General features: G+C 37.2%; 1 protein-coding gene across 3 annotated transcripts in view; it reads right to left on the reverse strand.

The window, feature by feature from the left end:
- LOC124870415 (contactin-associated protein-like 4) overlaps window positions 1–16,784 on the reverse strand; it is a 154,993-nt gene that overhangs the window by 4,687 nt on the left and 133,522 nt on the right. For 2 of the 3 annotated variants that reach the window (XM_047369080.1, XM_047369078.1), the window contains 6 exons: window positions 15,677–15,916; window positions 11,599–11,823; window positions 10,254–10,390; window positions 5,617–5,704; window positions 1,511–1,729; window positions 832–903 (listed from right to left, as the gene is read on the reverse strand). In XM_047369080.1, the coding sequence (XP_047225036.1) occupies window positions 832–903; window positions 1,511–1,729; window positions 5,617–5,704; window positions 10,254–10,390; window positions 11,599–11,823; window positions 15,677–15,916 (981 nt within the window). The remainder of the gene's footprint in view (window positions 1–831; window positions 904–1,510; window positions 1,730–5,616; window positions 5,705–10,253; window positions 10,391–11,598; window positions 11,824–15,676; window positions 15,917–16,784) is intronic. The other variant, XM_047369079.1, reaches the window with a different exon arrangement.

The following is a 16,784-nucleotide window of genomic DNA, read 5'->3' on the forward strand; positions in this document are numbered from 1 at the left end:
TATGGTGACATAATGACAATAAAGAATTTTGAATCTTGAATGTAATATTTTTTGAGAAGCTGAATCTTGGGTTTTAGTAGCTGTAAGCCATAATCATCACAATGAACAGAAACAAAAACTTGAAATATATCACTCTGTTTGGAATGAAATTATTGAATTGAGTACCTGAAGTAAATTAACCTGTCGGTGATATTCTAATTCATTGAGATGGAGGCTGTACACGGAGAAACTAATGTGGAATAACAGAACTGCAGCACATTTCTTTTTTTGCACAACTGATTGAATTGCTAATCTAAAAAAAAAACACTTCAAAACGTTTTTTATCAGCCAGGATCAGGCCTGAGCACTTTAGGGAAAGCGAAGCTGGATTTAATAGATTGGAGTGGGATTTTAAATCCATTTAATAATATGCCAAATATGACCATGTTTTTATGATAATGACAAAGTAAGGTTTCTCAGCAAATTTCTTTATCACTTTTATTAAGTTATCTGCCCTTTGTGTACAAAACGATTGATTGGACAGTTTTAAATGACTTCCTCAGTTTTTATCTGCACAATTATAAATTGAAACTTTATAGTCTCCACTTTGAATCAATTATTGCTGGCAAAGCACAAACGTTTAAATTGGTTTTAAATGGATTCATGCCTTGTACATCTCCTTACTCTTATCTATAGTTCAACTTATGTCTCATACGTTTTATATGTTGCCTGAACAACTACATCAATGTTTCATAAATAAAAGATGCTATGCCTGATTTGAAACTGATAGCTGAGTGCAAACAAAGGTAAAAACAGATTCCAGTAAAGTGAAGGAAAGAAATGGTTTAGTACCTCCAATCAGAGCCGAGTCAGTCCTGATAGCATTGACTAAAGGTTGACCTGAGCCCACTGAACCAGACTGGTCTACAGCAGAGAGGAAACAGTGAAGAGGAATGTATCAGAGGAAGAGAGAAATAGGAACGACCAAAATGAAAAGGCAAAGGTCATCACCAAATCCAAGTAAAAAATGAGAGAAGCAGAAATTAGGTAAAGGCAGAAAAAAGAAATACTACTGATTCATCAAGTCAGCCAGTGATCTATACTGGCTTTTTTTAACGGGAAGGTGAAATATATATATATATACACAGAAATATTTCTTTTTTACCTGTTCTTACAAGGCTCTGCAAAGATTTCCATGTATACAGTATAATAGACAGACACACTAGAACACAAAATTGCATTTGTTTAATAATAGGAGTATATGAAGCAAATTCTCCTTCGTGTTATTGCAATAAATGGCGGAAGATCAACTTGCAAGGAGCAGAAAGCAAATTCATCTTAGAAAAAAGGGTCTTAATGTTCACTAAGCCCTTTTTAAAGAACCTTTAGACAGCCTCTAGCTATGTTTTCTATCTCATTTGACTCTTAAACACAAATCACACTTCCTTTACAAAAAACAATGATGTTAAACATGATTAGTACTTAAAATCTTAAGGCTAAAACAAATCTGAGCCCTAAATTAATTCCTTGCCTGTTATATGGTGTTTGTTTTCAGCTGCGTAGGGATTGGCTGAAGCTGCAGAGCCACAGCTGGACTGAACCAAAGGTCCAGTGATGATGATGGGGCTGGTGTCTGGGTGGAGCAGAGCAGCTTTCAGAGGATTTATAGAGTTGAACTGAACTACTGAAAGGCAGCCGGTAAAACCAAGAGATGCCAGCCTGGCCAGCTGGGGATCTAAGTCATCAGGCTCTGCAAAAGAAAGTAAAAATAGATTATTTTTAAATGTATAACATCTGCACTCTGTATTTTAGTTAAACAGGTCAAATCTAAACATTTATATTGTAAAAGTATTATTAAAGTTGTCTTCAGAATCAGACTTGTTCTTGATTTTATTATGTCACATTTTGTGGATGTGGAAAACCCAATAACAGAATAATTACAATCACAGTGATTTATTGAAGGAGGGTGTACAGACACAGGGAGCAGAAAACACAGAAGTGGCATAACAGGATGAGAACGGGAGGATCTGGCAAGAACCTGATGGAAAAAAAGAGTATTAAACCTCAGGAGGATAATTACTGAGACCAGGATCCGGCTAACCACAGCTATGTGGTTGTAATGCGACAACATTTGAAATCCTTCAAGTGGTATGAATACTTTTGAAATCCACAGTATATTTATGCTGTAAAGTTTCTTCTGCTTCTCCACATTGTGGAAATGATGGATCCTATAAAACAAATGGAAGTGTATCAGGTGCCTGTAGGTTATTTAGCTGCTATTGGAAGCATAAACAAAAACTGACAACTCCAATTTAAGATCCATGATGCTCTTCATTTAGTCACCAAATGTTGAACTGACACCTCTATTTCATCAGAGGCCTTCAGTTCTTCCAATTTCTGCCTGTATTCATCAAACTGTAAGACATATATGCACGCTCCACCTTTATTGGTTAATTTTACTGCCTCCATCCCCTGCATCATTCATTTGCACTCCTCACAGCAGCTGTTAAAGCCGCCATCATCGCTGTAAACAGCTGCATCTGTGTCTGATCAGATGACTGAGAGCTGACTGCGGTTGTTACCTGAACACATCTGCATGTTGATGAGGGCAGCAGGAAACATTACAGCGGTCTTTCAGCTGTTACTCTGCTCGCTACATCACGTCTCCCTCTTTCAGTCTTCCTGTCTTCCTTCTGGGTCCATTAGTTAGCCTGATGGATGATGAGGTTGGGAGGAAGGGAGGGGAAATCCACTTTGCTGCTGCTTTTTCTGATTCTGATCCAACTCTCTGCCTTTGCAGGTTTGAAAGAGTGGACAGCAGGTTACCCGCCGACATAACAAGGTTGAAACATGCTGTGCTCATTCAGCTGTGTGGCAGCGTACCAGATCTTTACTCCAGACTGCAATTAAATGTGGATTTATTACGCTACCTGGAATGTAGCTGTTGTAACGTTTATTAAAAATAGACATCTTTGGTCTTTTAAAGAAGAAAATATTTTAAATGTTTACAATTTTTTTTTTATATAATAATTTTTTTTTTTTATTATGGGTCAAAACAAAGCAAAGTCACCATTTTACATTTTAGTTCTAAAAATTGTTAATCCATTGTTTTTACCCACTTATCCATGCAGGGTCACGGGGGGGCTGGTGCCTATCTCCAGCAGTCATGGACAAGAGGTGGGGTACACCCTGAACAGGTCACAAGTTCATCACAGGACACACACGCTATGGTCTAAGGGCAATTTAGATTAACCAATTAACCTAACAATCATTTTTTTGGACTGTGGGAGGAACCTGTAGTACCTGGAGAGAACCCACGCATGCAAGGGGAGAACATGGAAACTCTCTGCAAAAAGACACCAGGCTGGATCTGGAACCCAGGAATGTCTCGCTGCAAGGCAACGGAGCTAACAACTGCCTCACCATGCAGCCCCCAAGAAATGTTGTGCCATTTAATGTCATATGACAAAATAAGACCATATCTTATTGGTCTTGTGTAGAATTAAACTAAAGTATTTTTCAGTTTGTTTAGGATTAAGTCTAAGTTATTCAAAACTCTAAAACTCACATTCAACTCAGACAAACTAGTGAAATGTATAATTCTTTAGCTATAATATCGGTCTGTTAAGATAAAGCTAAAATAAATGGGTAATACCCTTTAAACTGACAGTGTGGCTGGAGGCTACGGCCTCTTAGCCTCTCATGCTATTTGCAACTTTATTTCAGACACTCTTTGAAGGAGCCGCTTAGAGACAACATGAATAAATCATGACTTGCTCCCAATTACTCTTGTCACCCTGAGCCTTTTACAATTCCCTGTCTACAAATGCACATTTAGGTGGATAAATTATAGCACTGAATCCCCACACATTTGTGACTCTTTGCTATAATGCAAAGAAATAAACTCTTATGCATGTGTGAGAAATACTAAATTCCAAGTTCTACAGGTGCTTTACACAAAGTAGCACTTAAACACACTGACAAGACATAATCCAAAGGCTACCAAGGGTGCAGTAAGCAGATGGATGTTCTTAAAGACCACAATTTTTGCACTGCAAGAGGAGTGCTCCATACCAACAAATTGTCAATTAAAAAACAGAATGGCATACAAATTTCACCAGGTTCTGCAGAGCCTATCAATTACCCCTTCATTTAAATTATGTGTTTTCAAGCAGGGAAACATCTAAAGCAAGCAGATAATGGCCCCTGATAACTGGCATTGCCCAAGCCTGTTTTTAAAAGTCCATTATGAAAGGCATTTTTAGAATAATGCTAAATTGGGTACGCATGAAAATATGTGAAGGACTTTTTTTTTTAAATGTTTCACTTAAAGCTTACGTGTGGATTGTTGCTTTAGTTAACCATTTTAGCCACATTTATCATAAACTGTTTGCTTAAAATGCTGAGCAGCCTCTCAGTGATCCAACAGACCCAATGTATTTTAGGCATGTTAAAATGGGTGAAAATCTTACATTTTTCCTTCCTGCTCCACAATTCTTATTCAACTTGGCACTAATATGCCACAACATAGCATAAAAGTGTGATGCTGTTCCTGCCACAGAATGACAAATATCTGTTGGATTGACACACTCCACCCACCTTACACTCCAGAGACCCCAACATTGGTACTGACAACACGGAGTTACACCACACTGTCTTTGACTCTGTTGCCGAGCAGTTAACCGATCCTAGGGACTGCCCCCCGGTGAGGGTTGGGCATTCTGTGACCATGTCTTATTGTAAATACTCCTCCATTTTGCATTCTCTTTGGTGTTTGTTTTTTTTTTTTTTTCCCTCTGCAGGGATACAGTCAAGGACCACACATATGCAGTCAAGGACTGTAAGTGTAATCAGGTAATCTGGTCTTGGACCAGAAGCTAAATTAGTGTAGGACTGCAAACAGTCAGGCAATTTGGGGTCCGTAATCTGGTGAAGAACCAACTGTTAATTTTTTTAATATCGCAGGTTTTACAATTAAAGTCTTGAGTCAGTCTCTGTTATATTCCTTCCCAAATGTTATGTTTAGAATCACTTCACATGCGCCCTGCCCTTGTTACACTCTCCATCTGCTCCAACCCCATAATTTGGTGCATCCAGCAGGTGTGAGATATTTTATTCTGCAGGCAGCAACCTCCTTATCATCCCAGACCTGAGGGCTATCTAACAATATGGAGCAGAAATGTACTTTTTTAACTTGCACAGAGCAAAAGCAAGGAAGCACAACAAATTCAACAACCATTTTAATTTCAATAGCACCAGGCTATCTCTTCAAAGCCACAACGGAAAATGGTGCACCTCATTTTTAGGGCCCGGTTTTAGCGATAAGGATTGATATTGCTTCACAACAAAAGTTTTTTTTTAATCAAACAAATGCAACAAATTATTCAAGACTGTTACTTTTAACACTTAAAGAAAGTATAATATTAAGTAAATTTAAATCAGAAATGGCTCCTCTAAAGTAGACTTGGCATTTTTGAGCATTCTGTGATTTTCTGTGTCTAGTAATAATGCATTTAGTCTATTTTTTATTTGATTCTTGTGAGAAGGTATATGCTGAGTGTCAGAGGAGAACGAACAAGTCTGAGTGCTTTAAAGCCAAAAATATCTATTTTCTGCTCTCGCTGCCTCCTTACTTACCATGCACTCTTCCCAACACCAGCGACTTGATGGCATTAAACTCTCCATCAGATGTGAGATTGAAGTCCTCTTTGGCATTTTGATCAACCTAACAAAAAAAATATATACTTAGTATCCTTCATTGTAGCCCACACATTTATCATAAACGTTTCGGTATGTACAGTATAGTGGCCCCGACTCATTAAAGCCAGATTTGTAATTAACAATCATCAAAGAAGTGAGAGTTTCCAGTGAAGATTACCTTATGAAGGCACCTCTCATGTTGTGAAGTAAAACAAACAGGATTCATTTTTTTTGCCCCTTTTTATTTAAATGGAAATCAAACATTCAGATTTTTCTGGAGTGACTTGCAACATAACATTTGATTGGGTTATTAAAGTTTAAATGGACTTTCATTGAAAATCGGATTATTTTGTGAATATTTATGCCTACAAAGCACATCTGCCTTTTGTAAACTTCAAGTCTAATCATATGCAATTCATTCGTTACAGAAACTGGACTTTTTTGATTTCTTTAACTTGGCGCAGTTTTTAAGAATATGGGCTGCAGACTGAAATCACAGAAACAAAGTCTCAGAAAAACACTTTATGAATCAACTTTCAGTGATGTGATGTGAAGCAAATAAAATGTTGTACACACCTTGATTTTATGATTTTTCAGCAAAACATGCATTAGCAAAGCTGCCAGAAACTGAATACCTGAAGGTATGAGAAGCCATTACTGTCATGGCCAATTAGACTTACTCAACTTCTAAAAGATGATCCAGATGTCTACAAACTTTTATCAACCATTAGGAGGCATCTACGTTCCAACTTGTTGTTTTGGAGACATTTCAGGACAAATACTTTTCTGTTCTACCATCCCAAATGTAAAAACAGGGAGTTTACTCTACTTGAGCTTTTCTTCAACAAACATCCAGATTGGTCTGTTTTAAAACAAAGGATTAATATCTGGAAATGTACCTCATGCCCACTCTTGAGCATGGTGATGGATCTGTGATGCTGTGGGCCTATTTCTTATCCAAAGGTTCTGGAAACCTGGCTAAACTGCATGGTATCATGGACTCTTGAAAGACCAGGACATTAAAAATAAAAATCTGGAAGCATTATCAAGAAAACCTAAAATGGGTCTTTCAGCAGGACTGTGATATGAAAACATATGACCAAACCATCTCAGTGGCCCGACATTTATGCAGCACGAAACTTGTGGGGTGATCTAAAGAAAGGAGCATATGAAAGAGGATCTAGAGGAATAGTGTAAAGGAGGACGGTCAAACAACCAACCCTCTGGAATGTATATAATTGTTCTCACTGTATTAGCATTAAAGGCTGCGTCCTTAGTCATTTATGTAGAGCTGTCTGGTATATTTCCGGTATATTTCTGGACTTACTTGCTTTATTTTATTTTTTATTTTTTGCACAGCACATTATCTGACATGGGTTTTCTTGTAAAATGACATTAAATTTAATTAAATTTGTGAACTAATCCCCTTTACATGAAATCGAAAACAGACACAATGGATACAGTTTTCCACATTTTCTAAAACCTATAAGGCAGCTTTGAATGGTGGCTTACTTTTTTAAAACCTACCCTCTAATGCTTCTTGGTACTACATTTCACAGTTCACCAATTTAACACTGTTTAAAATTTAACTAGATTAAGCAATGAAAGTGTAGCTCTGTGCCATTCCAGTTACTGTAGAAATACTTATATAAAGTTTTTATTACTTTAATGTCTCCATGTTTCCTGGACTGTTTATACTTACTGTAGGAGTCAGAACATAAAACACTCCTCACATTGAGGCCAGGAACACTGTCTGTAAACCTAAAATAATGGTGCACAAGGGGTGCTCTGAAAACAGCCAGAACACAGAGACATACTGCTAGAGCGATTTTGCCTTTACTGGGTCATTTTTTATGAGGTCAAGGGAGTGGAGATGATGACACAGTGTCCACTCGTGAGACTGCTGGCCATCAGAAAACAGCTGCATGAAACCCCTCGCTACAGTTCACCCCACATCCTCGGAGCATGTTGATAATGTAATGATTCAGGATGATGGAAACAGACACAATGAAGTGCACTTCATATTTCACTGGAGCCCCACATGCGGCGAATCAAGATGAGGTCACCTTGTATTTTATCTCACATTGTTTATAATTAAAGAGACATTCAGGCTGCTTGCTCCTGGTTGCAAGTGCTGCCCTCATACATCAAATCAGGCTGCTGTGAACAAGCTGGGAGATTTGCTGGATCCAGATAAGATTACGGTGCTTCATATTTTATTTGAAGTGTAATTTAATTACTTGGTTGAAGCATTATGGTCCCTTAACACCTGTAGTTATTCCTCCTTTCAACTAATATAAAACTATTCTAAATTAGTTTTGGTGACCGATCCAGATGGCTTCAATCCAGGAATCCAGGTTGCTTTTTACCAGATCAGACCTCAACATCATATTATTCCTTAAATATTTAAAAGATAATTGTGTCAAATGATAGTTTCCTCTGGTTTATTGCTAGTTGATGACAAATGTCTTAAAAAGAAATTGGCACTGAGTGGTACAATAAATTCAATACATTATGCCCTTACTGGTACTACTGCTGCATCCTGAAGCTCAGGATTTCATGTTTTGTTTCAGATAAGAAGCTACACACGATGTGTGTAGGGGCTAGAAGTGAGATGAAAGTCTGTTATGGGTCAAAAATGTTGGTGAAACAAATTTAAGTCGGAATATCTCTGTGTCACAGATGAAGAAAGTAACACATTGCTCCAGATTTGTCACATATTGCAGATATGTAAAAGTTCTCAAAACCAACATATGTCCAGCGGCTTATAAGCTGGCGACCAGTTTATAAGCAGTCCAGGATCTACATTTTTTCCTTTTTGTGTTGTTTACATGCCAAGCAGGTTCCATAAACCAACGGAAGTGTTTATATTCAATGTAATGTGAGTGATAAGAAGATTGTGGCTTGCGTTGGCATGATTAAAATATAGTATTTACAGTTATTCCCACAGTTCATGCTTTGTAAGCTAAATGTACCTGGAAAAGATAGAAATACTTCCACTATGTTAAAAATAACCCATCACACATAGCAGGGTAGAACGTGAGAATCTATCTGGTCAAACTGTACTAAAAATGAAACTATTTCAACTGCAACTTTTAACTTTAAATGGTGGTTCTGGTTGAGTGCAACACACACTGAGAACAGGCACAGCCTTGACGTCTGCACTAGGCAAACATTTATAACATGTAAGGTAAGTATTATATGTAAGGTTCTTGAGAGTGGAAATCAATAGACAAAGCAAGTTTTATCCCCTACTTTCATGTTCACTTATGCAAATTAAACATAATCATACCAATTAAAAAGAACACGTTTGGCACCTGTAATAAGATTTACTGCCTTGTCAAAATCAGCTATTCTGTTTACAGAAAGGTCATTTGCATCTTTAAGTATTTATAAAATCTACCCCCCACACACCCACGATTATTTATGCAGAATGAATGTATTTTATCATCATCAACTACAATAATACATTTGTGAGCTAAACCTGCTCTAAATATGTTCTTTTGCATAACTTAATAGTGAGAAATGCATGAAACGTATTTTTGTTAAAGTGTCTACTGTCACACATGTACAGACTTCATGTGTACGTGCATATTTTATTGCTGTTCTCTTGTCTTACTTAAGTATATAGTCTTGAAGCATTTTACACAACACTACCAGTGTTTTTATGCACTTATAATTTAACAATCTCTGATGTTGTTGAGATATGAAATGGTGTGTTTTGTGGTAAACAATTGTGAGTATGTTAAATTAAAGAGGACTGTGGCTCTAAAATGCAGCAAGTTCTTGGTATTGAAGCAAACAGCATCACAATCATCCCCGGTCTCCTCTACCTTTATTTGGAAAAAGACAAAATGTGGATTTTTTGTTTTTCCAACAATATTGTTAAACTCGTCTCGTTGTCATGGACACAGTATTGTATACCGTGCTAAATGCCTTATTTGAACTCTTACTCAACACTGAGGAGGAAGTAGGAATGAACAAATAGTGATTAATTTACTGGGTATGACAGAGAAATTTACTGAGCTGCATGAGTGACTGGTTTAATTTAATTTATTTCTTTATATAAAACCAAATCCAAAATGTAATCAGCACACTGCATATTTTTAATCAAAGTTGACATTTTAAACCAACCTTTTTATGGAGGTATATTTACCACAAAACAATGACAATATAAAAAGATTGGCGCTCCCTGCTCTTTCATGAATGGCTAGTCGTGCCAACGCGCTTCTAGGTGAGGATATTAGGGTCATGTATTTTTCAAAATGTTGAGGGCATTTTTTAGATGAGGGAGACGATAGACTCCTAAAAAGGCCTGATCCTCCAGCTGAAGTGGAACAAAAGAGAAGCTTTGGTGAAAGATAAAACCCTCTATTTTACTGTTTTCAGTTTTGTGGTTTTTTTCATCATTATGCCTGAATTTAATTCAACCATTTTAGTTTTGTGTCTATCACAATGTTTATTGTATATCCGATTTGTGTCCCATCAAATATGATCAGTTTGCCTTGGTTTTAACCCTCTGCAGCAGGCGCCTCATATTCTGAACATCTTCTACGATATGCATGCACAGGTACCTGCACAGACACCGTGTGGGTCAGTCTCCTTATGGTAATGCTGTGCAGCTGTCCATTTGCCAGATTCTTCGCGCTGCTGCTCCTCAACACTTCAGCGTCTCGGTTTCCTTCCAGCTTGTATCTCACTTCGAGCTTATCTGAGCACAAAGAAAGTTTGTTTTTCCCCCAGTTTAAACTTTGTCCCCTCTGTTTTTGGGAATCGCCTAGCCTTTTTTCCTAGTCTCTTCACCTCTCTTTTAGGATGCCTTTTCACCTTTGTGATGAATCAGAAAGATGAGTATCGGAGTTAATAAAGCTTTTCATGCTAAGAGGATTAGTGGGTAATTCCCTATCTATCAAACATCTCTAAATCTAATTAATTTTCATAATATTAGGAGCATTACAAGTGAACTCAATGGAAGCATTATGTCTGGAGGCTTTTAAGATTACAAAGGATGAATTACACCTCATCCTTGTAATGCATTCATGTTTACTTTATTACAATTTTAATTATGATTATTCCCATTATGAACAGTTCAGGATTAAGAGTCACTGTAATTTTCTCTTTAGTACAAAACAGTTTAGAGTGAAGTAATCACTGTTTGTCAGACATTCACATGAATTCTTGGAAAAAAAGATGAGAAATTCTTTATGCTGGACTGAAAAGAGTTAATAACAGGACAGAGCTTTTAGGGATTTATGGACACTTTATTTTAAGAGCATTTATCTGACGAATCCACGGCCAGCGGAGAATCTTAATGCCCTGCTTCCTATTAGCTGTCTGAGTCATTAGGACCAGGAAAATAATCTATTTATAGCTAATCTAGGTGCAAAGTGCCAATTTTCTGAGACTCCTGGATACTGAAAATGTGATTCTAAGTTCAAAGTTTCACTACTTCCACTCTTAAAAGGCACAACTTAATTATCCAACAAAGTTTGTGGCTGCTTTATTAAACATTTTCCTGATCTACCACCTATTAGCAGTGGAACAAAGTCCCATTTCTACAGCCTTCTTTATTGTGTCTGTGTGATAAAAGCACTACATAACAGCTGGTGAAGCTGTGCTGATGAAAACCAGCGGGGGTTAATGAGGTAGACCCAGATGGAGAGAAGATTCTAAAAGATTCTTACAGAAATGACAAGAATGCAGAAAGGCAGAAAACTTTAATGGAGGACATAAGGAAACCTGAGTGGGAACAAAGGGAAGAGGGAAGGAAAATAAAGGGAAGTTGAGACAAACGCTGAACAACTCAGAAAATCAGTTGTGGGACAACAAGCATTTTATGGTGAAAATGATGTAAACATTTCTCCTCTAAAATCAAAGTTCTTAAGACACGAATAAAATAAAAAATACAGCTTTCCCCACCATGCTTGTTGATGAGCACAGCCATGTACTCTCTGTAGTAGGAGCTGACATAAAGAAGCAGAGCTGGACTCTGTGCCGTCCTAAAGTTTAAGGAGACGTTCTCTCCTCTCAGCGTCGTGTCGGTGTAGATGGAGGACGGCAGAGCACTGCTGTTCCTGGTCAACTCGTAGGGCTCCTTGAAGGTGTATCTGACAGATGTTCCAGATTTAAAGCTGGCTGACAACTCTAAAAAGAACAGCCAGACTATTGTGTATCAGTGTCAGAAATACACACAGAACAGAAGTAAAGCAACTTTTAGTTTAAAAAAAAAAAAGTCACATTTCAAGATATATAAATGCAAATTCAAAAGAAAGAGTGGAGTGTTGCTGCCAAAGCTTTGTTTTTATTACAGCTAATATCCAAACCTTAAAATATAATCTATAGAAGACATAATTAACACTTTGGCGGAAATGAAGTTGGATTCTTGCTGTGGCCTCTTGGATTCTTCTCTTTCTTTATTCATTGATAAATCCATTGTAAATACATTAATGTGTTACTTCTTTAAGGTCTAAGCTCTGACCAACAAACATTTATTTGCAGTTTCTCAACTTATAGACCTTTGACAGCTTTTTTTTAGCTTTGTCATGGACCAGTTTTTTCCCCTTTCAACAATCTTTCTATGCAGAACAAACTAGCATCATTTGAATTGCTGACCACTAAGTATTTTCTTTAAACTCATCTCTCCAACTTTCTAGAGGGCCAGACAAACTTCGACGACCGCCCAGACAACGGGTCTAATCTCCCTTATTTGCAATAAACTGGGGAGAAACTCTCTGAGAACATCAAACCTCCAAGAGAGAAAGACCATAATATGGTATATTTCACATGATGTTTGGGATTAAGTCTCTACCATAATAAATGTAACATCTCCTTCTATCCACCAAAATTTGTTCACAGAGCCAAGTTATCAAAATGAAATAATGTTTTAGTTAATACAGGAGGTTTTGCAAGATTTCCAAATGGACAAATTCTGCACCAGTCTGCACGAGCTGAAGGCAGTGGCAACAGAAATCTGATGTTACGAGTGGGTCAAGACACAAATCTGCAAGTGTATGAAGGAAACTGAACCAACCAGATCGCAGTCACACTCAACTGGGTTAATTTAACTGATTATTGACTTAACTGCATTTACATGTTGCCAACACCTAATAAAAAGCAGAGGGTGGGAGCCATTCTTATCCATCTTTATTTCGTTCTCTTAATTTTAAAAGTTTTATTAGCGGTTTGGCAAACAACTGATTAGTGCATTACCTACAAAAACTGGTGTGATTGTTTACGCTCTAAAGTGATTCCCTCGCTGGCGTTTGCATGAGGGTTTGAGTCTGCCTTACATGATTTTGTGTGGGATCCCCAGTCTTTCAGTCATCAAAAGTCTGTTAGTGCAAACTCCAAGCCTTTTTTTAAATCTGGAAAAACTGTAAAGGTTGTGCAGTGTCCTCAGCTTTAGCTAGACCCTAGCCAGGTTTGGGTTCTCGCTGTGCCTAGGTCAACCTCATCCTGAATCAAATTAATGTCAAACTGACCCTTCATGCGCTTTCTTTAGAACAGCGGCTAAGCAGGAATGCCCCTGCTTGTGTATTACTTTCTTACATCAAAGGTTTTCTCCTGGCTTGGTGTCTGAATTGAATTTGAAATAGGAATTCAACTTCAGTATTTTCACAGCTTTATACACTGAATGAAAGAAGGTGTTGAGATGAAGGTCGTCCTGAAACTCTTGCACTGACTGAAACTGTTGAACCCTAATGGAATTCAAGATGGTGACTTTTTTTTATGACTGGAACACATAAAACCGGATTATATTTAAATGAACCTTTGGTTTTCTGTGGTATCCATAAGCATCTGAAATGGGTTTTCAATTCCACAAACAGAAATATATATATATAGATGCCCAACCTTTAAGACACCCACTCACTAAAACTGAAAACAAAAAAATGGTAAAAACATGAAAAACTATTGGAGTTCTCCTCCTGCCTCATTAGACACAGCGTTTACTGAGAGGCAGATGTTCAGCAGATGAAGGATTCTTTGCCAGCCAGAAGAATAAGGATCCTATGAGAAGTGAAAACCAATATATTCCAAATTCAGGAGTACTTTGATGCCTTTCCAAATACAGTTGAAGCTAGATATTTACATACAGTATAAAAAGACACATTAAATTAAATCAGACTAAACCTTTCCTGTTTTTCTTCAGGTAAGATCAGCAAAATTATTCTTATTTGCTAAATGCCAGAATATTGAGACAAATGTTGAATTTTCTTTCTTTAAAATTAGAAGTTTATCACACTAAGATTACTACACTTTTAAACAATTTGGGAAAGGCCAGATGTTGACCTAAACTTCTAATTACGGTAGTTTTTTCGAGGTAAATGGAGACACACCCGTGGATGGACTCTAAGGCAGCACCTCAAACGCATCGTTTCCTTTTGTGGAGTCGAGTGAATCTTGAACTTCAAACCCCACTCCCATAATCGCTACAACTGCACCTTATAAACATGAATCTTCCAGACCATGATCAAACCTCAAGAAACCTTTTGGATGAAACATGGAGCACCTTTAAGAAACAAGGAAACAAATCAACTTGCCTTTTATTTAAGCCCCTAGGATTATTAAGCCCTGCATCTACACCCACATTTTGCCTGAGGAATATCTCTATTGCAAATTGCCACTGTTGTAAATGTATTATGACTGTTTCCAAAGCTTTATACTGTGCTCATCAGATGTAAATGGTTAGCTAATAGATATGGTTTGGCAGGTTAAGTAAGTACAGAGGTCTCCTACAGAGGAAATTATCAGAAAGGGAGATTTAAGAAAAATAACTGAGCCCCTTTAACCTTTAATGGTTTAAGCCTTGTGTAGTTTAATAATGTCATTGACAATCAAATTTCTTTTAAAAAGGTTCATCCATAATGACCCTTTAAAATAAAGTAGGAACAATTAAACCAGCTTTCAAAGTTGGTTCAAAAGCAGTCATTTTTAATATTTATACCTTTTTCTGAAGTGCTCAACCTAAACAGCCTTTACTATCAAGAGTCATTTTAACCCTCAGTCCAGCTAAATACAATAATTTTAGAGCTGCAAAATTAAACGATTCTACATCAGTCAGTCATTTTCTACCGCTTCTTCCATAGTGGGTCGCAGGGAAACTGGTGTCTATCTCCAGTAGTCTATGGGCAACAGGTGGGGTACACCCTGGACAGGTCACCAGTCCATCGCAGGACAACACAGACACACACAGAACAACCATGCACACACTCATTCACACCTAAGGGCAATTTAGAGAGACCAATGAACCTAACAGTCATGTTTTTGGACTGTGGGAAGAAGCCGGAGTACCCGGAGAGAACCCACACACGCATGGGGAGAACATGCAAACTCCATGCAGAAAGACCTCCAGCCGGGAGTCGAACCAAGGATGATTCTTGCTGTAAGGCAACAGTGCTACCAACTGCTCCACCGTGCAACCCACGTTTTAACATTATTTTTTCAAGAGATTAAAAGATTTTTACTGAGATTGTTTTTGGATTAAAAACCCACCATTTTATTTCTAGTTTTAGGTTTTGGAATAAAAGAAAACATCAAAATTGTACAAAAAAAGATTTAATACAATGTATTCAATGCTCTATATTTATGAAAAAGAAAAAATATAAAAGTCAAAGTGAAAATATTTCTTCCAGTTCCATTCTGTTTAGGAAAGACTATAATGCATAGAAATGCATTAAAAAAACTGCTAAAACTAGGATTTTATATTACTTTAGTTTGGTATTTAAAAACATTAAAAAGTTCTTTGGCCAAGTTATTTAGAGCTACTTGCACCATTTGTTATAGACGTTACAGACTCTTGATCTAGGCCAATCTTAGTGGTATTTTGCTTATTTCTGGTTTCTATAAAGCACATTTTCAAATGTTCTTTATACCATCTGGTGTTTTCTATTTTATATCTTTGTTCCAGTTGAAGAGCAAAAGTGTTTGTGGGGTACTTTTTTAGACATTTCTTACCAGCGTAAGATAACTTCATAGAATGAATGAGTCTAAAGTGTACCTGTGTGGCAGAAGACTCCAGTATAAGCAGACAAGCTGCAGTCACAGTGAAAGCCCCTGGTTCTCTCCACACAGCAGCCCTGGTTGCGGCAAAGCGAGCCATAGCTGCTGCAGTGACCTGGGCATCCGGGTCGAACCCCAGGTGTGATCTTCGCCCTTTCCTCCAGGTCCAGGGTGATGCCGTTCAGCTGCAGAGAGCGGATACAGCCTCTGAAACCCCTCTGTCTGGATGCTGTGCCTCCTAAAAGCAAGGACAGAAAAAAGCCTGTGTAAAGTGGCTCACCTGTGTGCAGTTGGAAAATAAGGACAAAAGCATGATAGAGCTGCTTTTACTGTCTCTCATGTTTCTCACGAGTCTCAATTATTGCTATCTGAGCTGAAAAGCCAGCCTTTTTCTTTCTTTGTGGTTTTCTTTTTATTGCACCTGACATTTAAAACAAACCCACATGTCACATCAGCTCCTCTAGAAGCTTAAAATTGTCAAATATAAACACAGAAAAAGTCACAGACTGTAGGCAGAAAGGAGCATTCAAAGACGACACTAATCTGCATTCCTTACATCTGACTGGTTCATTGGGAGACTGGCAACCACGAAGAATCATTCTCTTGGCCTTTTATCCCCACAGTTCAACGCATTTCTTTTAACATTTCTCTTTTTCTACTAACATTTGGTTAAATAATTAGCAAAAAATATTAGGTGTATTTTGCATTTTCAAACTTGACAAACTTGATTAGAGCCCTGAATGCATTCATATTTTTGAGTGGGAAATAAAATATTACTGACTAACATTAATATGAACTTTTTGTCACAGTTACAGATAAGATATTAAACTACATTACATGTAAAACAATAAATATGTTTAATTTGTTTCACAAATAATTATGTAATTTCTGTTTAAAATGTAAATTTCAAAATAAATATTCAAATAAACAAGGTTGAAAATGTATTTTTCATTTACTTATTTATCTGCTTATCCTATCTAAGATCATACTGTTGTTAATGGTCACATGTTGCTATAATGGATTAAGTTATGGCAGATAGCCATTGTTGAAATAAGTGAAAATTTGTAGATTTTTTTTTTGGTAAGGTAAATGGTATTTGGTTTAAA

This window comes from Girardinichthys multiradiatus, chromosome 6, assembly GCF_021462225.1.
Source record: "Girardinichthys multiradiatus isolate DD_20200921_A chromosome 6, DD_fGirMul_XY1, whole genome shotgun sequence".
NCBI classification, from domain to species: Eukaryota; Metazoa; Chordata; class Actinopteri; order Cyprinodontiformes; family Goodeidae; genus Girardinichthys; species Girardinichthys multiradiatus.